The sequence below is a fragment of the Nuphar pumila genome, chromosome 4, assembly GCF_984573655.1.
Source record: "Nuphar pumila chromosome 4, dmNupPumi1.hap1.1, whole genome shotgun sequence".
Classification (NCBI taxonomy): domain Eukaryota; kingdom Viridiplantae; phylum Streptophyta; class Magnoliopsida; order Nymphaeales; family Nymphaeaceae; genus Nuphar; species Nuphar pumila.
Window position 1 is genome coordinate 1414535 of NC_143252.1, and position 23013 is coordinate 1437547.

Consider the following 23013-nt stretch of genomic DNA (forward strand, 5'->3'; position numbering starts at 1 on the left):
TGAGACAAATATTTTCGTTCGCTAAATATGCCTACCGTGAGTGACTTGTGTATTAGACATAAATTTGGCTCAAAGCAAGTTTGAGCAAAATCATGGTTGGCCGGCTTACCAACTAAAGACCCTTCGTGTGTTTGGACACGTATCCCATACACTAGCAATTGACAACAAATTTAGACTACTTGTCTTTATAAAGGCAAGTACCACAGTTTTGGGGGTTTAGGGTTTGTGCCTGTCGGAAAAAGGATGGGCGGGGGAGGAAGAGGAGGGGATGACGCCATCGTCGATGTCGGCAGCGCCGCCGAGTCGGTCGCCGCCGGCGAGGACTCCGACGCCCCTCTCCATCAAATCGAGAGCCTCTGCATGCGTTGCGGGGAAAACGTAAGCCTCTATCCTTCTCTCCCTCATCTTAGGGTCTGATTCGCCTGAGCAAATCGCTTTAAGAATTACTTGCTTGCTTGGATGATCCCCATTGCGATTGTTCTTTATTTCGCTCCTTTGTTTAAGGAAATTGTAGCTCTCTCTCTCTGTGAATGCTTCTTGTTAAAAACAATCAAGATCTTACATTTCCATGAAATTGTGATATTAGTATCTTTTATATTCTTCATTTTTTTCGCTCAACGCAGAATTGAAGTTGATTAAACTAACATTCATCTCTTTATTTGCAAATTCTCAAGTTTCGTTCCTTTATTAAACCTTAAAGTAGCTGAAATTCTCGTGCCAAATGGAAATCTCTTGTTGGTAGGAGTTTTTTTGGAAGTATTGGAAATTCATTATAAATTCTGTCTGCCTCCAGATATTGCGATAAAATGGAACTTGGAGAATGTTACTAGTTGGAGTACCCTCATCGAGATCGTGGCATTATTGTCACTGAAATGATTATTACTTTGATCGGTTTAAAAGTTAACATGAAATCAAAAGGACTACATTTGATTACCAGCATATTGATATACTGTAATTGGAGACGTCTTTGATGATTTTAGATCTTTAAACTTTAAACAGACGTTGTCTTTGTTTTTAGAATGCTTTTGTTGGTCTCTTTAATGGCAATTGCTCCAATTCATTTGCCTGAAGTTTGAGAGATTAAAATCTTGACATTATTTAGTTTTTTACAGGGGATAACCAGGATTCTGCTGACTCGAATTCCTCATTTCAGAGAGGTAGGCGTGCTCTAGATGATGTTTTTGTCACCTAGATACTGTCACGGATTCAATTACTGGTGATTTTTGGTGTCTTGATTTTGTCGTGCAATCTTGGTTGTGCCATTTGATCTTTTTGCGTGTGCTGTTTCTAACATAGACTGGAACCGACCCATGAACTTATTAGGATTCAACCTGTTTATGTTTCACTTATAAAAAAGGTTCAGGATCTATCCAATTAGATAAATTAAGCTTGGCTCATGTCAAGTTGGACCCGGACCTAGCCTATTTAGGCTAGACATGGCTGGAGTCTGCCCATCCACTGGCACCTGAAAGTCAAACCAGGAGTTAGAATCGCATGGCTCTGACCTGAGTCCAAACTATTGAGAGGCCTAGTTTGGAGTGGTGAACGTTTCATTTCAAAGCAAATTGCATGGTTAAAACCTGCAACTGCATCTTATTTTTTAGTGTAGGGAATTGTCAATATGGTACAGTTTCAAACTTGCAAATTTATATAGCTGCACTTGCTAAGCATTTGGGTCTGTATCTTCTTCTTCTACTGCAGGTTGTGTTGATTGCCTTTGAATGTGCAAATTGTAATGAAAGGTAGTTTGGTGCAGTTCTTTGTTTTTCCCAAGTCTTATGCACACTCTCATTGTTATATGTTACACGTCATTTGTTCCATGCTTTTAAAGAAGCATCTTGCATCAATATAGGAAAATTGAGAATGTTATCTATTTCATAGCTTTGAGAGTCTCTTGTAGATGTGTTCTCAAATTGTTTTGACCTGCAAACTTGATACATTGACATTCATTTTTTTTTTGTTTTATTTTTCAAGGAATAATGAAGTTCAATTTGCTGGTGTGCTCCAGCCTCGAGGGTGCTGCTATCAGTTGAAAATTCAAGCAGGCGAGCGAAAGGTATGCAAATGGTCCACATTTAGTTTCAAAATTTAGGCACTGATTGAGACTTAGATATGATTTTTATGATATGCTTTTAACAGCGACCCAAATGCCTATTCTGGGTTTTTGTCTCAAAAAAAATATGTGCGACACATACACCAGAGTCCATAAAAGGGTGTCATTTATCTTAAGGCTATGATATGTAGCTTAGACATGCGTTGTGGTTGTCATGATCTAGTTAATGCTGAAAATATCTCAGCTTGAGTCATTTGGATGTGAAAATATTCTTTTGAAGGATGAGAAAAATAAATACGCTTGATCTTAGAAGTATATCCTCTTAATAGATGGATCATAATAATACAAATCTACTAAAATTTGTTATTAATCATAATGTCATCATCATGATGTCTGGGTTAGTTTCAAAGTTGGTATAATCAAAGTGACAAAATAAAGACCCTCTCCTATTTTTCTAAAATTGGAAAGTTGATGACCTGATATATTCAAGGATAGAAAGTGCTCCACTTAGCTAGAAGCCTTTATAATCTTTGTGTCAAATATAAATTAAATATGGTAAATCTGTATGAATCTTTGAGAAGGCTCCAACATAAAAGCTTGGGAGTAGGGTGAAGGAAACTGGAGTCTCTCTCTCTCTCTCTCTAGTTCTTTGTGTCAAGTATGAATTTAATATAGGATCTGTATGAATCTTCACACTGTGAACAATGGATATACACAATAGGTTAAGATGGCTCCAATAAAAACTTGGTAGTAGGTTGAGAGGATACTGAGCTTTGTATGTGTGGGCATGCGTGTGTGGTACATATGCGTCTCTCGGTCTTTTCATGCCATCATCTGCATGTGGTGGTTGTGGTTAACACAATTAAAGAGCAGTATCTACACTCACTAATGGTGCAGAAGCATGTCTCTCTCAATCGATAGGCAGGTCTCGACAGTTACATCTCCAAGCTTATAGCTTTTAATGGTGTAAACATAAACAATACATGAGTTAAAAATAGTACCTTCATTTCATTCCGATTTCAAATACTTTGTTATGTATACATTATCCTGCAAATAGATTTAAGGATCTAATAAAGTGCCTCTCATAACAGTGTAAACTGCAATGCAGTCATTTAAAAGCAAATTGACATAGTAGGCTTCATACTCTTCACGTAACTCTCTATCTGTTAGGCATCCCAAAAAGTATACATGCCTGTTTTATATGTCACCTATTTTGATCCAATGCTTTACATCTTTTCTATGCATTCATTCGTTGGTTTCATTTAGATGAGACCTTTCTATCTGAGCGGTGTCACACCTAACTACTCTCCCATCATGCTTGGTCAAAGTTAACCCTCAGGTATTCACGTACATTATGGGGCTGGCACCCCCATAGGAAGGTGTCAAAGTGGATCTGCAAGCCTGGCCACTGTGAAGTGCTAGGCTTGCTACTGGTATACCATAGGTGGCTACCACCATCTAAAATCTGCTTTATGGTTCTTCTTTTTTGCATGTGGAAGGTGGAATCTATGTCAACAAATTGGTTTGGCGTTTCTTTAAAGTCATTGCCTTTTAAGTTTAGATAATTTCAAAATTTCATCAGTAAGAAAGTAATTGCATAAGCAGTTATTTAAGTGCCTTTTAATAGTCTCAATTGATACTGTTGATCTCAATGCATTTTGAATCGATTAGCAACTTGTTGCAGATACTGGATCGTCAGGTGGTAAAATCTGATTCTGCATCCATCAGGGTATGTAATTTACATCAATAATTAAAGTCTAAACTTCTGAAAGACAACAACTAGCAGACTAACTTGTTTGTGAGTATTGTATATTATGATTTTTTTTGGTTGGTTGAGTAGCTCACCAACTTTTACTTCTCTTTTTAAAGTAAATTTGGGATGCCTTGTATTAAGAATTGAGATCATATATGTTCTTAGTTATTTTTTCTTGAAATTAAATAGAAGTTTGACTTTCTGAAGCTATAATAATTGCGGCCTTATGTTTGTTCTCAAAGTCAACAATCTAGAGTCCAATACACCTTCAATACAGAAGAGTATGGGTTGCATGCTACCTGCAAACCAACTGGTATTCTTCTCCATGTAAATATTTTGGTTGTTGCAACTGAACTGAAGCTAGAAACCTAGTAGGCACAGACATTAGTTGACAATAGATACTATCTACTTTGGTGGTGAGTCTATCACATCCACTTGTGGTAACCTTTTTAGTGTATTGTTTTCGAACACTTGTAGGAATTTGTTTTGTCATGTATATTACATATACAGTGCATTTAAAAAAAAAAACGTAGATAGTGCAATATGTGATCTCTCTCTCTCTCTCTCACACACACACACACATTTTTACATATATGTACCTACACATGATGTATACGCATGTGGACCTGTAGTGAATCTTCTCAAGCTCATTACTAGAGCAATGTACCATGTGGAATAGTTTCATATGCTATTATTTTGATTTTCGCATATTCTGTTATACACACAGAGCACTTGTATGCCGTACTACAGATTCAACTTGCAGGGAAATAAACATTAATTTACGTATAACTTGATCTTTATTTAGGAGAAATATATTATTGGTTTTATGTTCTAGTGCTGATTCGTATGTTCTCTGAGACTGCAATTATCCAAACATTTTCATTGGTGTACAACTATGTCACCTGGCTACGGGTACGGAGGGTATGACATGGAAATTCCAAAAAATGTGGGTACGGGGACACAGCTATATATATTAAATATCACATAAATACAAAATAAACTGAATATAATCTAAATATATATGATATATCTAAAATATATATTATGTACTAAAAAATATAAAGTTATAAGGAGAACAGTCCGCCACTGAGAGAAAATCTCCTAAAGGCATCAACAATAAGATTGATCCCATAAAAAAAAAACTCTACAGGTCAAGAGACTGCTGCCTAGGACAAACTAGTATTTCGGCCCCCTAACTCCTATGACTGGGGACGATGTGGGACCTTCCACCCATAAACAACAAAAGTGTCTTAGGAGTTTGTACCCTTTACCCTCTCCAAGGTAGACTTAGGATGCTAGATCATGCAATTTGAGTACCCTGTCAAAATACCTAAAACCATCCAGTGTAAGGTTATCTTTATTAAGGTCGTAAGTCAATGATATATTTTCACAACTTGGTGCACAAAACACACCCAATGGGTTCACGCAACTCCTTCACTCACAATTGAACTGTCCCATGTGCTTGCATGCTATGTACACATGCCTTACAACACAAGAATTTCATTTGACTCCATCCTCGTAATAGTGCACATACAAGGCACATCCACATGAGCATATGCAACATATCAATTCGGGTTCTCAAGCACCGATCGATTCCTTGAATCGTAAGCTCTCACGAGAGCAAACACGTCATAACAACAAATGTAGGCTCGCTTGCTACTAGGCATCAAAAGCTGCTAGGGGCGAGAGCTGCTCTGCAAGGGCGTTCCATCTTCTTATAGCTGGGTGGGAACTCCACTGGTGGGCCCTAAAAAAAAAACGAGCGAGGGAGTGATAGGCAACCTTAGCTTAGCCTAACTGTTGCTCGTGAGCTTGTATTATGACATGTAACAACAACAATTAATCATCATGAAGCATGTAAACACATATATAGATCATGCATTCATTTAAATATGCAATTATTATTTAGCAAGTGCATGACCATAACATGACATATCATAAATATCATTTAATATACACACACCCTGATCTTTAACCGATCAGTTCTAGAACTAGAGTTTGTCCGACTTGTCCTCTTTTGAGACCCAAACACATGTATCAAAAGAGTTCTAATTCAGAACTGCAAAGACTGAATTGTATCAGTTGGTATAAATTCTATCCCAGTCAAATTACAATGAGAAAAAATCTAAAAAATTTATAGTAAATGCAAATATGTGTTGTCTAAACACCGCTACAATTTTTGCTTCATTTAGAGTTTGGAGTAGGGAGAAATAATTATTTTGCTGAAACAATTTTTTTTGCTCCTAGACTGACCTATTCGGTTTTGTCTCTCTAACAGAATCATGAAAATTCTATAAAAATTACTGTACATAGAGGAGTATGTCTGAAATAATTTCTTCAGGACCAAAATCCATCGGACCTGTGAATTAAAATTCATGGACCACAACCTGTTCAAGTTCTTGGATAGGCAGGATTGTAGAAAATTTCAAGTTTTTGAGCCAAATCTTGTGATTTTGAATCTGTATACCAATTTTTTATTAGAACTTTATAAATATGTAATCTAACACAAATAAATATTTCAGCTATAACCATAACATAGATTAAGAGAAATAAAATGGACAACACAGTACAATCGAAATACATGATGTCTGTCAGGAACAAAAATCCTATTTCGACTTCTGGAGATCGTAACTTCTCATCTGAAACTTGAACGGAGCCAAACTTTCTTCTAAGATTTTCTCTGAGTCTGGAACTTCTCTCTAAAATTTGTAAACTTTTGGTCAAGCCATATGAGCGGACAATAAAGTTCTTTTAAAATGTCTAAGACCGTGAAAATCAAGACAGTGTGCCTTTTCATGGAAAATCATGTATATTTCATATCTTTTAGAAAATAAACCATATAAGCATGATTTTCATGATTTGATTCATCATAATACAGTCAATAACAATTTACACATACATCAAAATGACTTCATGCTGTAACCAAATTAATCTAATGCATGAAATCGAATATAACACATAAGAACATGTTTATTCAAAATAAATGAAAATCGAAAAAAATAAATAGATTATGAATTGAATACGAATCATGCATATGTATATCAGATCTAATATAATGAACAAAATATAGGCTGATCATGAATAAATCAAATATATATCACAAATAACACTATATCAAACATTTTTTTTCCGAAAAGGCTCTCATAAACCCTAATCGGTACAATTTACATAGTTTTATTTATGCTATTTAATTGGAGCCATCATAAAATCATGAATCAAACATGAATATGGTTCAGATCATTCAATACATGCATATCAATATGACTCATAATATCAAATAATATTTAAACGGAATTTTCTAAAAAGAAACCTCAAATCCTCAAAATCAATTTTCTATAATTAGGTTTTTTATTTTATTTTATTTGATTAAACACCATAAATATCAATTTCAATATGATTTCATCATGCTGATCACATCAAATACACATCCAATAAAATCTATAAATATAAATCATTCTTTTTACGAGCTACAAGCAAGAAATAGAGTTGTCCCAAAATCGTTTTTGGTAAAAATCCATTCAGAAGCCCGTAGCTTCCTGAAATAATGGGATATCAGTCCAAATGCATGTTTAGGACTGATATCATTCATAATACAAACCTGAAAATTAAATTGGGCATGCATATGCACCCTTGGTGCTATGCACACACGCAAGCTAATGAGATCCTACTTGAAATTGCGTAGATCAGACACGGGGCTTCACCACCGTCGAGTGGATGCTCTAATGGCTGTCACAGGTGAATAGGGCCTTTCTATGGGGAATGAATAGGAAAGAAGGAAGAAGATGAAGAAGATTTAAAAGAGATGAGAGTTATGGGAGGAGAGATGAAAGAGTTTTAAGAGATATGAAATATGGGTCATATGGGGGTCTTTATATAGACCCTCCCACCCATTCTCTTAATTCGAATGGGCTCTCTCCATTCCAAAACCGTGTGGATGGGGAGAGAGTCCCATAGATTTTCAAACTCTTTGTTTTTACTTCCTTTTTTTTATTTAAGACCCCTATTTATTTTAAAATACCTTAAGTTTGACTTTTCCTTAATTAACTAACCAACTAACTCACTTAGTTAATTAAAAGGGCTAGAGAGGTGGAGACATCCCACCCTCTTTTCATAGTTAATTAATTAATTCTAAGTGGGTCCCAGATAGAGGGGCATCCCACCTAAGGTCCATTTATTTTTAATTGGAGATCCAATTAATTTTAATTAAATATTCACTTATCTCTAATTAAATATCCAGATCTGACCTATCATTAATTGGATCTAATTAACACTAATTGAACCCAATTCATTAATTAATCCAAATTTATATTGGATACAAATGCCAAGGTTTAGATCCAAACCTAATATATCCAAATTTTGTTATAAAATATTCAAGATCCAATTACAAATAAAATTTTAAATTTTGCACACATATATTGGATATAAGAATTTATCTTTATTTCTTTTATATTAGGAAAAAATTACAAGTGTTACATCCTACCCTCCTTAAAAAAAATTCATCAAAATTGGTACAAGACTAATCAAACAAACTAGGGTATTTTTTTCTCATGCTCACCTTGGGCTTCCATGTATACTCCTCAATACTGTGATGTCTCCAACACACCTTAATCAGAGGAATGGTTTTGGATCTCATCCCTTGTTCCTTTCGATCCAAAATCTCTACTGGCCTCTCCTCGATATTCAAGTCTTCCTGAACATCTACGTTCTCATGGTTAATAATGTGTGATGGATCATAGACATACTTGTGTAACATAAACACGTGGAAGACATTATGAATATGAGAGTATTGCGATGGTAGTGCTATTCAGTATGAAGCTCCTTCAACCCGTTTCAATACCTCAAAAGGGCTAAGAAACTTGGGACTCAATTTGCCCTTTTTACCAATCCGAAACACACTCATAGTCGGAGACACCTTTACAAAGACCTGATCTCCTACCTTGAATGTAAGTTCCCTACGACATTGGTCTGCATAGCTTTTCTGTATAATGCTGTAGTACTATTGGTGATTCTAGTGTCCTCTCACCAATCTCATCCTAGTACACCAGTGATCTGCATGGTTATCTGTAAAGAGCCTCAAAAAGTGACATCCCGATGCTCGAGTGATATCTATTATTGTATGCAAACTCTGCTAAAATTACGTGCAAGTCCCAATCACTCTTCCAATCCAACATGCATGCTCGAGTATGTATGGTCCTCTCAGACTGACCAAGTACCATCGGTTTGGGTATGAAAAGTTGTGCTAAACTTTAACAAGGCCTTTTGTTCACAAAATTGTGAGGTAAAACATTGGTCATGATCAAATATGATCGAGACAGGTACTCCATACAGTCGTACAATCTCTCGGATGTACAAGTCGGTTAGGCTCTCCAGGGGTTGGTCGATCTGAATGGATAAGTGAGCAGATTTAGTGAATCTATCTACTATCACCCATATAGCATCATGTTGTCTACATATTCTAGGTAAGCCTACTACGAAGTCCATAGTAACTTCCTCCTATTTTCACTACGGAATCTACATCTACTTTAACATTCCGTCTGGTCTCTGATGCTCGATCTTTATCTGCTGACAAGTCAAGCACTTTAATGCATAATCTGCGACGTTCCGCTTCATACCATTCTACCAATATCTACATTGTAGGTCTTTAAACATCTTTGTGTTGCCCGAGTGGATGGTATACCTGCTCTTGTGGGCCTCATCTAGTATCTCAACCCTCAATTTGATGTTGTTAGGCACACATAATTGCTCATCCATTCATACACTGCCATCATCTTTAAGTAAAAATGATGAGTCATCTTGCTGAGCAAACACTTTAAATATGTCGTATTGAGGGTCTTCATGCTATGCTCCAATAATCCGTGCAAGAATCTCGGGATGGGCGGACAAGCTAGACACCCTAATAGTCTTATGCTCATCTGGGAAAGGTTTCCATGCTACAAAATCTTTCAATAATTTTTTCATCCTCTCCCAACTAGACTAGGCAAAACACCATCATCCTTGTGGCTAAGAGAGTCTGCTATTACGTTTGCCGTCCCTAGGTAGTAAGATATAGTGAACTCATAGTCCTCGATAAACTCTAACCACTGTCTTTGTCACATGTTCAGCTCATTCTGGGAGAACAGATATTACAAACTCTTTTGATCCGTGAACATCACAAATTGTTCTCTATATAAGTAGCGACGATATATCTTTAAAGCAAACACTACTGTTGTGAACTTTAGGTCATAGGTCTTATAGTTTCGCTCATGAATCTTCAGTTGTCTGGATGTATAGGGTCTGAAAGCTCTTCTCGCACTTGTCTATCCAATCAAACTTAACCTCTTTCCTCAAAAGCTTGGTCACAGGCAATGCTATCTGTGAGAAATTTTGTATAAACTATCGATAATAGCCCGCCAAACCAAGAAAACTCCAAATATCTTTGTTCTTTGGCTGCTCCCATGTGAGTACAATATCAACCTATTCACATATCCAATTATAAAAATCATAACAAGAATTTCATATCTAATTCTTAGAAAGTCAAATTTTTTTATGCATACTCACCTTTGTGGGGTCCATTGATATTCCATCTATCGAGATTACATGGCCTAAAAACATAACCTTCTCAAGCCAGAACTCACATTTCGAGAACTTCGCAAACAACTGGTGTTCTCTGAGAGTTCCCAATACTATCTTTAAGTGGCCCCGATATTGTTTCATGCTTTCCGAATACACTAGGATGTCATCGATGAACACAATTATGAATGAGTCGAGGTACGGTCGGAACACCCGATTCATAAGATCCATAAATGTGGCGGGTGCATTAGTGAATCCGAAAGACATAATTACAAACTCATAATGCATGTACTTCATTCGAAAAACCATCTTAGGGATGTCATCGTCTTTAATCCTGAGTTGGTGGTACCCAGATTTAAGGTCAGTCTTGGAGAAAACCTTCACCTTTTGAAGCTGATCGAATAAGTCTTCGATGTGAGGTAGTGGATATTTGTTCTTCAGTGTCACTTGATTAAGCATTTGGTAATTAATGCACAACCTCATTGATTCGTCCTTCTTCAAAAATAGGACTGGTGCTCCCACAATGAAACACTCGGTCTAATGAACCCCCATTCTATGAGTTTTTGCAGTTGTTTCTTTAGTTCCTCCAATTCTACCGGTGTCATCTTGTACAGTGCCTTGAAAACTGGTATAGTTCTGGGCTTCAATTCTATACTGAACTCTACCTCACGGTGTGGAGGGAGTCTAGGTAGCTCCTCTAGAAACATGTCCAAGAACTCATAGATGATCTCGAGCTCCTCAATAGATATCATCTTCAGCTCCATCAGGGCTACACTGACCCCGAAACACAACGCATCCCTTCTGAACCTTTTGTGGAGATATAACCTGGTCCTTAAAGGTGGATCAAGAAAGCCTAAATTCCTCTTCTTTACTCTTTTTTGTTGGTGGCTTCTCAATCTTTATATTTTCTCTTTTGTGGGAAAAAATGAAATTGGTTGCTGCATGGGACCTTGGAGCTCATCAGATCCCGTATGCTTGAGTAATAAATTAGATCCAGGTCTTGATGATGGAGGGGCATGTAAAGCACTACTTGGGTGGAAACTCCCAAGGTTTGACTCTAGGACCTATGTCCTAAAAACACCATCATTGCAGATTCATCCTAGCGTTACATGTATTTAGGTATGAGGAATCAAAGATTGTTGATTGGCTTCTCTGTAGAAAGTGAGTGATCTTTTTTTGGTTAAGCTATGGATTAACAAATTTCACCCAGTTCATCTAATTGAGATCATTATAATGTATAAACTTGAACATGTTGGTGAAGGCATATTCACTTCACAAAAACATAGTTTACTCCTTTTTGTAGTTCTGCTGTTTGCATAGCAAGGTAATATTCATGGATGTGCTCACTGTATTTAGAACTGTATTTAGAATTATCCCTAATTAACCTTTTTCTTGTTTTTTTTTCCTATGTTTGATTGGTTCATATATTCTATGCCCAAAGTCCATTATTATTTGTAGCAAACATCCTGCCTTAGTTTGCTTCTATGCTGCTTTTGTGTTTTTATGAACATGCATCTTGTTTTTAGGGAATAAGAGTGTGGACCTGTAAAGCATGTCTGAATATATTGAATCATTATGTTTTCAATTTTGGAGCTGTTCTCTAAATAGTCCTCATCTTCTCAGATCCCAGAACTGGATTTTGAGATACCACCAGAAGCACAGCGTGGCACCCTTTCAACGGTATGTCTATCAAGCTGAACAATATTTTCAGAAAGTCAAGTCCGTATCTCATTTCTTTCTTTTATGTGATAATTAATCATAGATGTGATGCTTGTGTTTGCTCCTGGAGCTTCTGAGTTGTGGTATTATGGTCTTAAATAACGTGAGAGCATGCTAAATGGCATAACTGGGGAGCAACTCATTCATGACACTAAGAAATTGAAGTAACCTTGAAACATATGGCATTATGTGGAAATTTCAAGACCAAACTACCAAGATTAAATTTATTGTTTTACTGTTTTAGATTTAACATTCTTGGGGATGAGGAGCAGAAATGGGTTGTATAATAGATACATCCAAAAATACTTTGTTGAATTTGAAGATGGAGCATGTTTATTTGGAAATCATGATAGTGTTCATCGGCTGGTCGACTTTGAAATATTTGGTGCCTTTTCGGCTCCCCATCCTTGAGATTTCCCTCTTTCGGATACCAAGATAGGTGGAACTTTGTATTTGAAAAGAAGCCAAAAGCTTTTTGATTTAGAGGCGTTCACACTTCAACTACACTTCACTTGGTTTAGTGCTTTGAAGATTCCAGCTTGATAATGATGGGCGACGTCTGTGTTTGGATGTGACCATTAAATTGTTGTGGGGATTTCCCAAGGCGAAGAGAGCTGGTGGGAAATGTTAATTAAAAGAAAATGCGGAATCACAGTTTTGCTGTAGAAATGGATAGATAACTACTTATTGGAAAAATGGGTCATGGTTATGGCATTTAGGGGTGAAAATGGGTCAGATTTGGGCTGGATCCTGCCAAATCCAAATCTGAATTGCAAATAGTAGATCCGATGAGGGAAAGTTGAATCTGAATCCGAAATACAAGTGATAATACTGGACCAGGAAAACTAGAAGAAAAACAAGCTATTTACATGTAAAAAATGCAACCGGATCAATTCCAGAGCTGACTTAAAATACAAATCCAAAAGTAATCCGATTGAACATATTCGAATCTGATCCGAATGCACATTCAGATCTTAAAGGATCCAAATCCAAAAATACTATGTTGGGCTCAGATCGGATATCCAACCACATCCGATCCATTTGCATCCCTAATGATAGTGCTAAATGCTGAAGCGCGTACTTGGAAAACATACTATACATTTTTGGACTGGGCAACCAAATTTGGTTTTGTCTTGTTTGGTTCTGAAAATGCACTGGTGATCCCCTTATGATTCTTTGACAAAACTTCAACCTGTGATATAAAGTTAAGACCTCGTTTGATATATTCCAGGCCTTTATTGGTTACGGTTCTTCCAATCTGTAACAGATGATAAATGTCTTTGTGTCATCAGTTTTGAGTTCCATTCTGTGACTTGTAGACATTGGTGATATGCCTTGGTTTATGTTTACGAAATCTGATTTCCCTAATTGATTCTCCTACATTTGCAATTAAGAGGACAATAGGCTGGTTGCACTCCAGTAGATTCTAAAATTAGCATTGATCAGGAGAAAGATCATGGAACTCTTTTTTTTTTTAATTTATAACCCGAAGAAACTGCACCCAGCACGAATATTTGGTCGCATTGTCTCAGCCTGTCATACCTACGATCATCATGTCGGCTGTGTAAAACTCCGAGGCTAGGACCCCTGCCCCCGGGGCATATGCTACGCATTGGCTTGCGCAGAGGGGTGATGCCCATGGGAATTGAACCTTGACTGCCCGTCTAGCAGACAAGGCCCCACCCCACTACGCCAACCCCCCTTGGGGCAGGAACTCTGGTTAAGTTGTGTTTTTTAGGTTCTTGTATATTTCTGTACTTAGAGCATGACTGGGACAAGTTGGCTTTTTGAGTTTCCTCTTAAAGGGGTTTGTTTTAGTGTTTTGAATTTTTTTTGGGTGATGTGTAAGGATATCTATGGCATGGTTGCCAGGCTATGGTTGACGAGAAGACAGGCATCGATATTGCATATTAAGATTATATATGAATAATATCTTCATGTTTATTTCTTCTGGTAATTTTTTCCCATAAAATTCTAGGCGTTTGTATCTGCTGCTTTCATTATTCTTTTTCTATCTTGTCAGGTGGAAGGGATCCTTTTACGAGCCATTAATGAATTAGAGGCTCTCCAAGATGAGCGAAAGGTGCATTTAAATCATGGAAATTATGTTAATCTCTCGCTTGATGTTGTAGTAATCCTTGATCTCTATGATTTTCAGAAAGTTAATCCAGAGACTGCTGAAGCTTTAGATAAATTCTTGACAAAATTGAAGTCCTTGGCTGTAGGAGATGGATCCTTCACATTCATACTTGATGATCCAGCTGGCAATAGCTTTATTGAGAACCCGTATGTTGGAGTTCCTCATATGATTATGGCCTGTGTGTGTTTGGGGGGTGTGGGTATGTGTGTTTCATGCGTGCATGCATGCAGGTGTGTGCGTGCATGCATGCATGCATGTTTTTGTGTGTTCTTTTGTGTGTGTGCGTGTGGGGGAGAGGGAATGCATGTGTACATGGGTCTGTGTGCATGTGTGTGTGCGCGTGTGTGTGCACGTCTCTGTGAGCTGTCAAACTCCAGTTTATGTTCTTATATCATTTTTTTTCTTCCAGAGTCTGTCTTAGCTGTTTCACTTTGTCTTATCTGGGTTTTTTCTGTTCTTTTCTTTCTAAATGGTGTATATATTTGTTTGCTTTTTCTATGCGTCAATCACTCTAGTTTGTATTTTATTGTCTGTTGGTGGGCTGTAAGTGGCTCTTTATACATGTGCATGCTTGCCATGTGCTATGAATGTGATTTAATTGAGATATTCTATTGAATTTGGTGTGGTTAAGATAATATTCTAACTTGTGAACATCTCATTTTATTAATTTCTAGTCGTATGTTACCATTTGAAAAAGTGTGATGCCTCTCAGCCACAGACTGTTTTGTTGCTCTAGCGTGCCTCTCAATCACATTTTAAGATCTAAAATCAAAGCTTGTGTCGTCTATCAGCTTGGTTGTACTGCATTTCATGTATTTTGATGCTTTGATATTTAATGGATGCTTTTCATGGCATGCTGAAACTTCCAGTTGGTCTAAGGCTATTTACTTCCTGGTTTCAATATTTCTTGAATTTTTTGTTGCTGGAAATTTGAACTTGATTAGATCATGCTGTTTTATAAATTAATTTTCTTGCTATTTTTGCTATATCTTTATATTATCAAGTTGGCATTTATCAGTTATGGCTGCGACAATCTATTATTAAGTTGGACACTTACTAGTATTATATAATTAACTTACTCCATTTAATAGGTGCTTAAAATTGCTGAAATTTTTGTTTGCTTTAACAGGTATGCCCCATCTGTGGATCCATTGTTGACTATTAGGTTTTATGATCGGACACCAGAACAGCAGGCATCACTAGGTTTTCTTGTTGATCCATCATCATCTGGAGCTGCTGAACCTTCTGATAGTAAAGTTTTAGCGAAGAAAAGCAGATATGTCCCTGCTGGAACAAAGAGAGAACCACATGGTTCAATTGGAGCTGCTGCAGGTCATCGAGCTATTGCTCAGGGCACTAGTGAGGAAGTTGCTGCAGCCTTGTTTAAGTATTCTGCACCTGAAGAAGTATGTTCCTGTTGTTGGAGACCATTGGCATGCTAAATACATTGTGCCATGAAATTTTTGGGCTGTATGTTATGTATTATCTTTTGCATTTTGCTGCTTTATTGTTTCAGGTGATGACATTTCCTTCAACATGTGGAGCTTGTGGAAGTAAATGTGAAACACGTATGTACGTGACGAGTATCCTTGTTTTTTTTCATTATGTTGTCAAGCTGATATGCACTTGGTTGTGCAAATGCATATTGATTGGGTGATTCTTATAGCAGTCCCTTGAATGCTAAAAAGCGAGTTCATTCTTGCCTTTTGTATTTTTGGTACCATGAGAGCTTGACTTGGAAGGTCTTGAAAAAAATAAAGATCTGATTGTCTTGAATTAGAATTAGAATATATTTTGTATCTTAATTGAAACAGATGACTAAGTTCTGTTATAGCTTATATTTAATTGTCATTGATTTCTTGATGCTTTGTTTTGAGCTTTTGCTGGTAGCATTGGATTTTGTTCAACTTAACCTCATCTAGAAATCCCATACTTCCAGGAAGTGATTGTGATGGCATCTTCTTGTGATGCTTGTGGCTACCGCAATTCTGAGGTTTATAATAATCTCTACCTATGTCTAAAGAAATTAAGATTTCTTTTTTAACTTTCTATTCCTTTTCAGATGGTAGCTTGGTAGTATTATTACATTCATAATGTAAGTTGTAAAATTGTAAAGTTTGATTGTGACAATTGTTTTATTGCTACAAGTAGTTGAAGCCAGGTGGTGCAATTCCAAATAAGGGAAAGAGGATTACTGTGTGCATACAGAATGCAGTTGACATTTGCAGAGATGTGATAAAGGTTTGTCCATTTCTCATTATGCACAAGAAAATAATTTAATTATTATAGCTCTTTTAAGTGCATGGTTACTTTGAACTTCTCGTGCATTTAGGTCTGCACATGAACTGACTTCACTGGTCATGTTCAAGATCATCTCAGTTAAGCTTGAGGAAGCTCAAGATCAGTTTGGCTTGAGGAAGCTCAAGATCAGTTTGGCATGGCATGAGCCAAGCTGTAGTTTAAATCCAGGTTGTAAGTATCATATTGTTACCCATATCAGTTGGGTCCAAATTAAGACCCTATCGTATTGTATTGTAAAATATGATAATTTTTAATAAATCTTTTTCAAAAAATACAAAAAAATCAAGAAAAAATAGAAAAATTAGCAAAAATTCTAAAAAATTATATCACATGAAACAATGATGAATTGTACAAGATACAACCATAAAATCACATATGAAGCATTTATGTTTCTATCAACTGCATAAGGCAACATCAAATATCAACTAATATAGAATTATAGATAATATTGCATGCATATCTCACAAGAACAATGCAAAATATTAAATATCTTGCAATTAAGAACATGTCACAAGACTAGTACTTTCATATTATATAAATAAAAATATTATGACAATAGTTGCACTCGATTTTCAATTGGTTTCACTCATTACTTGAGTGCCTCATTGTCATGCTAGATCATCTGATGTCATCTTTGTTGGAGTGTGGAACCTGATTTCTACCTTGATATAAATCTCTAGTTTTCGCAGATCCAATTTCACAATAAGTTGGCTGGGGGTTGTTAGGGGCAGCGCCCTTTGAGGCAAATTTTGTGAAGGATAGCTTTGTAATTTTACTCATAATAAAGATTTTTTACCTTAACTCACTTTCTTGAGTTAAAAAACGGTGGAAATGCACGTTTACTTTAACAAACTGCAAAATCCCTCCCTTGTGCACGAATCGGCCCCCAAATCTCTCTTACGAGGGATTCTGCCCTCAAGTGGATACCTGTTTAATGGCTTCTACACAAATAAGGGAGTCGGCTCTCAAGAGGTCTTTAAAACCCAAAACTGAAAAATTACGATTTGGTCATTTTTAAAAGTGTTGACCCTATATCAGACTATACATTCTGCATCGTACAATACAATACGATACGGGTATGTATCGTACGATACAGTTACAATACACACTCGTATCACTAACTAATGTGTATCATATCAATATTCTAAATAGTAATGATACATATTGTACCGTATTATACGATATATACAACATTGGTTTGAATAGAAACTATACTTTAAATGTTTAATGAAAAGTGAGAGGGGTAGGATTTGAATCTTTTCATCTCTTATTAAGAGGGGGAAAAGAAGAGCTTTATCAAGTATTTAATGAGCCTAAACTCAGGCTTGAGCATGGTTTGTTTAACTGAATGAACCTTAATCTGGGCTTGATCTTGGCTTGCTTAATAAATGGATTGATTTTGAGTGGAGCCCAAGCTTCTCATGCATTCTATGCTATGCCACATGGACTCGCCAAATAGGCGGCCGCACCCGCCTTGACGCGGTGCGGGTGCGGCACCCGATGCAGTCAATTCGCACCAAGGGTTATCTTTGTTCAAAATGGACTTGGTCACGAGATGGGTTTGAGCTCAACTCGAGTTTGAACCAATCTTGCTCGAACCCGATTCGTGTTGGGTATCGAGCCTGACCCGACCCGACTCGTTAGCTTGTAAGGGCTCCACACAACAGACTGAGTTGAGCCAGGGTTCGATCCGTGCTTAGCAGGGAGAAAGAGTCCCCCCCCTTTCAATCGAAAAAGGGAAGGGAGAGAGAGAGAGTCTTCCCCTCTCTCCCCTCGATTGGGAAGAACGAAAAAAAGAGAGCGAGAGAGAGTCTTCTCCTCCCCTCAATTAGGAAGAACAAAAAAGGGAGGGGAAGAACGAGAGAGAGAGAGAGAGATGACCTCCTCCTGCTGCCACAGAGTGAGAAAAGCGAGAAGAGAGAGAGAGAAAAAGGAGAAAGGGGAAATGGGAAGAAAGAGAGAGGACCTGGGGCTCGAGAATGGGTGGGAAGGCGGGGCGGGACAGGACGGGTCAGGATGGGAAGGGGTGTTTGGGCCTATATATATACATATATATATGGATTAATATTGGCTACTAATGAAGGTACAAAACTAATGAGCTAAAAGTCATATGTGCAAGTTGCATTGACTCAATCTATAACCACATAGATGTGTTCAACGTGGTTTGTTTGCTAAGGATCAAGCCTTGGATCATGCTTTTCTCATGTAAACATCTGATATTTTAAGTTATGAAATTTTGGCACATTGTGGGCCATTGATTTTTGTACCCCCCTTTAAAAGCCTAATTACTTGTCATAATCACATGACTCAAAACAACTTTCTTTCTAAACAAATCATGTAGATCACATTCGTAACATTTGATCTACAAAAAATTAGAATTTTTTGAAGAAAAAGTGATTTCTACTCATTAGTTCCGTACCTTCATTAGTAGCCAATATTTACCCTATATATATATATATACTCTCATGCACCCGAGTTTTTTTAAAGTGCCGCATTGCCCCACCCACACCCGTACTTGCATTTGCACCCGCACCTATGTGACAGATTCTGTGATTTGGTTGTAATGTTATGGATGTCTCATCTTTTGAGCAGTAGAACTTTTTATTTGACATTTATCTTTTATATATTATTAAAGACAGCTGATTTTATTTTCAACACTCCTAATATTAACATTATTACTCTGATGGTTCCATTCCTGCTGAATATTTCCTTTCATGTTTGACATCGTTTACTTTTCTAGAGTTTGTTTTTATATCATTTGCCTCCAGTCAGCGCCTGCTGTCATATGGATTGAAAATATGGAATGGGCAGAGTAGTTTCATGGCATAAGTTGATCATACAAATTCTCCATTTTTATTGATGTGCGTTATTTTTCTTCCAATCATATGTTAATCAGTCAGATACAGCAAGTGTTAGAGTTCCAGAGCTTGACTTGGAGCTTGCCAGTGGCACATTGGGTGGGCTTGTAACAACGGTCGAAGGCCTAATGACCAAGATTCGAGATAGTAAGTTTATTATCTGTTTGCAGATACTCACACTGTTAAATGAAAATATGCAGTTGATATGTACTGTCATTCTAGATTTGCTTATCTTGGTATTGTGCCTTTGATGGTGCTGTGTCAACATTGGCTATTAAAAATGAATAACCTCTTTTGATGTCAGAAATGAATAGCCGAAACTGTTGTATTTTTTATTGAAACTCTTCAACCTAACATGGGAACTTTGTCTTCTATTGGTGACCATGCTGTTAATTACGGAGTTAATTATTTTAAACAAATTTCTTCTTGATACTTTCAAGTGGCATCTGATAAAGCTTTGATGCCTGAAACTATTTGGTTGCTTTCAGTCCATATTAGCTCGGTGGTGCTTCGCATTGTCGGAGGCCATGACTAAAATTTAATTGTATTTGGACCTGGGCAAGTACTCTGACTAAAAGTCAGGAGAAGGCAATTTTGTTCCTTCATTTTTAATGTTGCTTATCAATACATTCTTCCAGATCTTGAGAGAGTGCACGGATTCACATTGGGAGATAGCATTGATGATTGGAAGAAAAGCAAATGGCAAGATTTCAGTGCAAGACTAGATAAGGTGATTTCTTTGTCGAATCATGAATCTTGGGGATAAGAAGGAGTCCCAGTGTTTTTTGCTCTTTTTTTATTTGATGCAGAGTAGCATGTTCATTGTATGTTGAATTGTTGATTGATGCAGTTTGGACATGAATGATTCAGCCTGATTTTGCATTCATTTTCTTGGAACATACAAAACTTTCCTTTTGCATCCCTTTTAGTTGCATGATAATTAAAAATAGTAATGAACATGTATATCACATGCTTCTAAGTGATATGGATGACACTTTATCTCCTAATTCTAGTTTGTGTTTGATCAATTCATGTTGGTGCCAGAGAACTTTTAATGACCAAACTGTTGACTGATTCCTATCAAATAACTCTTTATGTATCATCAACAAATGCTTTTGGGAGGCTGTTTGAACAATGAGTGGCCTTTCATCCAGACTGGATACTCTTGGATCTGCATCTTAATCCTGGAAGGAGAAATATAAATATGTAGAGAAATGCACACTTGAAAATCATGTCTTTCCCTGACAGAGCTTGTCAACATTTGGAAACAGGATCTGCCAAAATGGTTACTATATCTCTTCTCATATATTGCTTAGGAAGGGTCTTAAACCAGACTAGGCAGTAGTAAGAAGCATCTGTGACTTTGTAAGGAAAGGTACATTTGTTAATATTTTACCAGCTTATGGTCGAAAGTAATTTTGTATTTGTTCTATTTTCTTTGGTCTTTTTCTACTTATAAATATGCTGCTCACAAAATGTTCAAGATCATGGACCTGTTTGTGGACTTCCATAGGTTTGGGATGTGTAGGTCCTAGCCAATCTGCAGGTAGTAACTGGAATGAAATTGCTGTCTAATTTGAAGACAGTATTTGAATAAAAACGTTTAACATGACCTACATACATGTTCCATTATAGGAAATTAGTACACCTTGAGGTTGTGTCCTCTGATCTTGAAACTTACCATTGCTGCATGGATATCTGAGCAGTAGAAAGCATGCTTATGAACATGTAATGAGTCGCTAGAGGCTTTCAATTGTATGCTGACCTGGCATATGGTGACTCTAGAGGCAGAACTCCAGTGAAATGCGTGCTAAATTCTGTTGTTTCTCTTGACTTGCGACTTGTGCTTGGTTCTCAGATGTGGGCATCCTGAATGGATTCTCTGCACAGTTGTACAGGGATAGCTCCATTTGGAAAATGGACCTAGCAAATACTCGTCTCAAATTTTTGGATACCTTCATTGATCCTACTGCATGGACATACTCAGCATTTGAATGGCTGTTACAGATGGTTATCTTGCCACATGCCACATGCCACATGCCACAACGTTTCCATTCACTCTTGCTTCTTTATTGAAGATCTGATGTGATGATCATGGACCATGTGCAGCTTTTGAAAGTTGAGGAACCATGGACACTTATAATTGATGATGCACTGGCAAATTCTTTTGTCGCACCAGCTACTGAATTGTTCGAGTATGACCATCAGCTGACCTGTAAGTATGCAATCTCAATCATATATATATAGGTTTATATTTGGTACCACTAAAGGCACAGAGCTAGAAATCATAAGTGCAAGCTGTATCGGCTCAATCTAACCACATAAATGTGTTTAATGTGGTTTGTTTATCAAGGATTGGACTCTGAACTGTGTTTTTTTATGCAAGGGCATGCTTTTATTGAGTTATGAAACTTTGGTACGTTGTGCCTATTGATTTTTGAAGATCTTGAAAAAACTACTTACATGTCACAATCACATTATTCAGAACCCATCTCCTACTAAACAACACTGTAGGTCACATCATAAGGTCCAATCCAAAAAAAAAAAATCTAACAATATGAAATATCGGTGATTTCTACTAAATAGTTTCATACCTTTATGAGGACCAAATATTTAACCTATATTTTAAGGTAAGTTTAACGGTTCTAGTTCTTTGGTCTTTATCAGTTGAAGAATATGAAAGGTCATGGGAACAAAATGAAGAGTTGGGTCTCAATGACATGGACACAGCTTCAGCAGATGCTGCCTATGATGCCTGAATTATGGTTGGTCGTTGTCATTTATAGTACTTTTTATGTGTTCAATTCAATTGGTTGTTTGAATGGGGCCTTGGTACCTTCTATTCAGGTTCTTGAGCTGGAAAGAAACTCACAGATAGCCTTTAAAGTGAACTTTCCCTTCAATTTTCTCACTTTGAAACATGCCCTTTATAGTGACAATATCACTCATGCTTCCGTTGCTATTGCTCTCAATCCCTCCATGGATCTGGATCATCTGTTTTCAAGGTTGAGTGGTTCAGCCGGAGGATACACAAAGCTCAAGCGAAAATCATCTTCGACTGAGCAGCTGTTAAGGGGATAGAGATCTTGGTGAGAGAGTTTTGACCGCCTTTCTGCTGCACCGTTCAGTTGTTCTTTTGCTGTATGTAATTTTATCGAGAGAACTTGGGGAAGCATTAAGAAAATCTTTACTATTGCTGTAATGCATCTGATTGAGGAAAGCTAAAAGTTTGATGACCTTTCACTCTGTTGTTACTTACAGGGTAACTGCCGAACAATGCACCATGGGGTTGATAATCTGAGGCTTTGTTTGTGCAGCTGAACCATTTTTGTATGCAAATTCATTGGGTCATGGTTGTCGATTTGGTGATGGTGTGCTAGTCTTTGGGATCCTAATAATGTTTTAAGAAGGAATTGGGAGTCTTGGTTTCTGCTCTATACATTATTGAGGTAACCGAATCAGCAGCTAGTTATGTCGTCGTCATTGTCTACACTTTGAAAAAGATCATCTCAGGGTTCCATGGAACATGGCTCCTGTTGCCTGTTAATTGGTTCAAGCCTGGCTGGACCCATTCGAGACGGTCAAGCCTGGTCAGTATGTTTCTGTGCTGGGCTTGACTGGCCTGTTGATTTATCACCAC

General features: G+C 37.2%; 1 protein-coding gene across 1 annotated transcript; it reads left to right on the forward strand.

Annotated features, from left to right (window-relative positions):
• Positions 1-201: 201 nt before the first annotated feature.
• LOC149839017 (uncharacterized) lies at positions 202-22736 on the forward strand. The gene is made up of 17 exons (XM_090002221.1): positions 202-378; positions 1113-1157; positions 1702-1742; positions 1975-2056; positions 3738-3782; positions 11979-12035; positions 14098-14157; positions 14233-14360; positions 15344-15620; positions 15731-15797; positions 16137-16207; positions 16366-16455; positions 19412-19520; positions 20012-20103; positions 21483-21588; positions 22041-22138; positions 22221-22736. The coding sequence occupies exons 1-16, from the start codon at positions 244-246 to the stop codon at positions 22130-22132; spliced, it is 1497 nt and encodes a 498-aa protein (XP_089858347.1). The 5' UTR covers positions 202-243; the 3' UTR covers positions 22133-22138; positions 22221-22736.
• Positions 22737-23013: the final 277 nt, after the last annotated feature.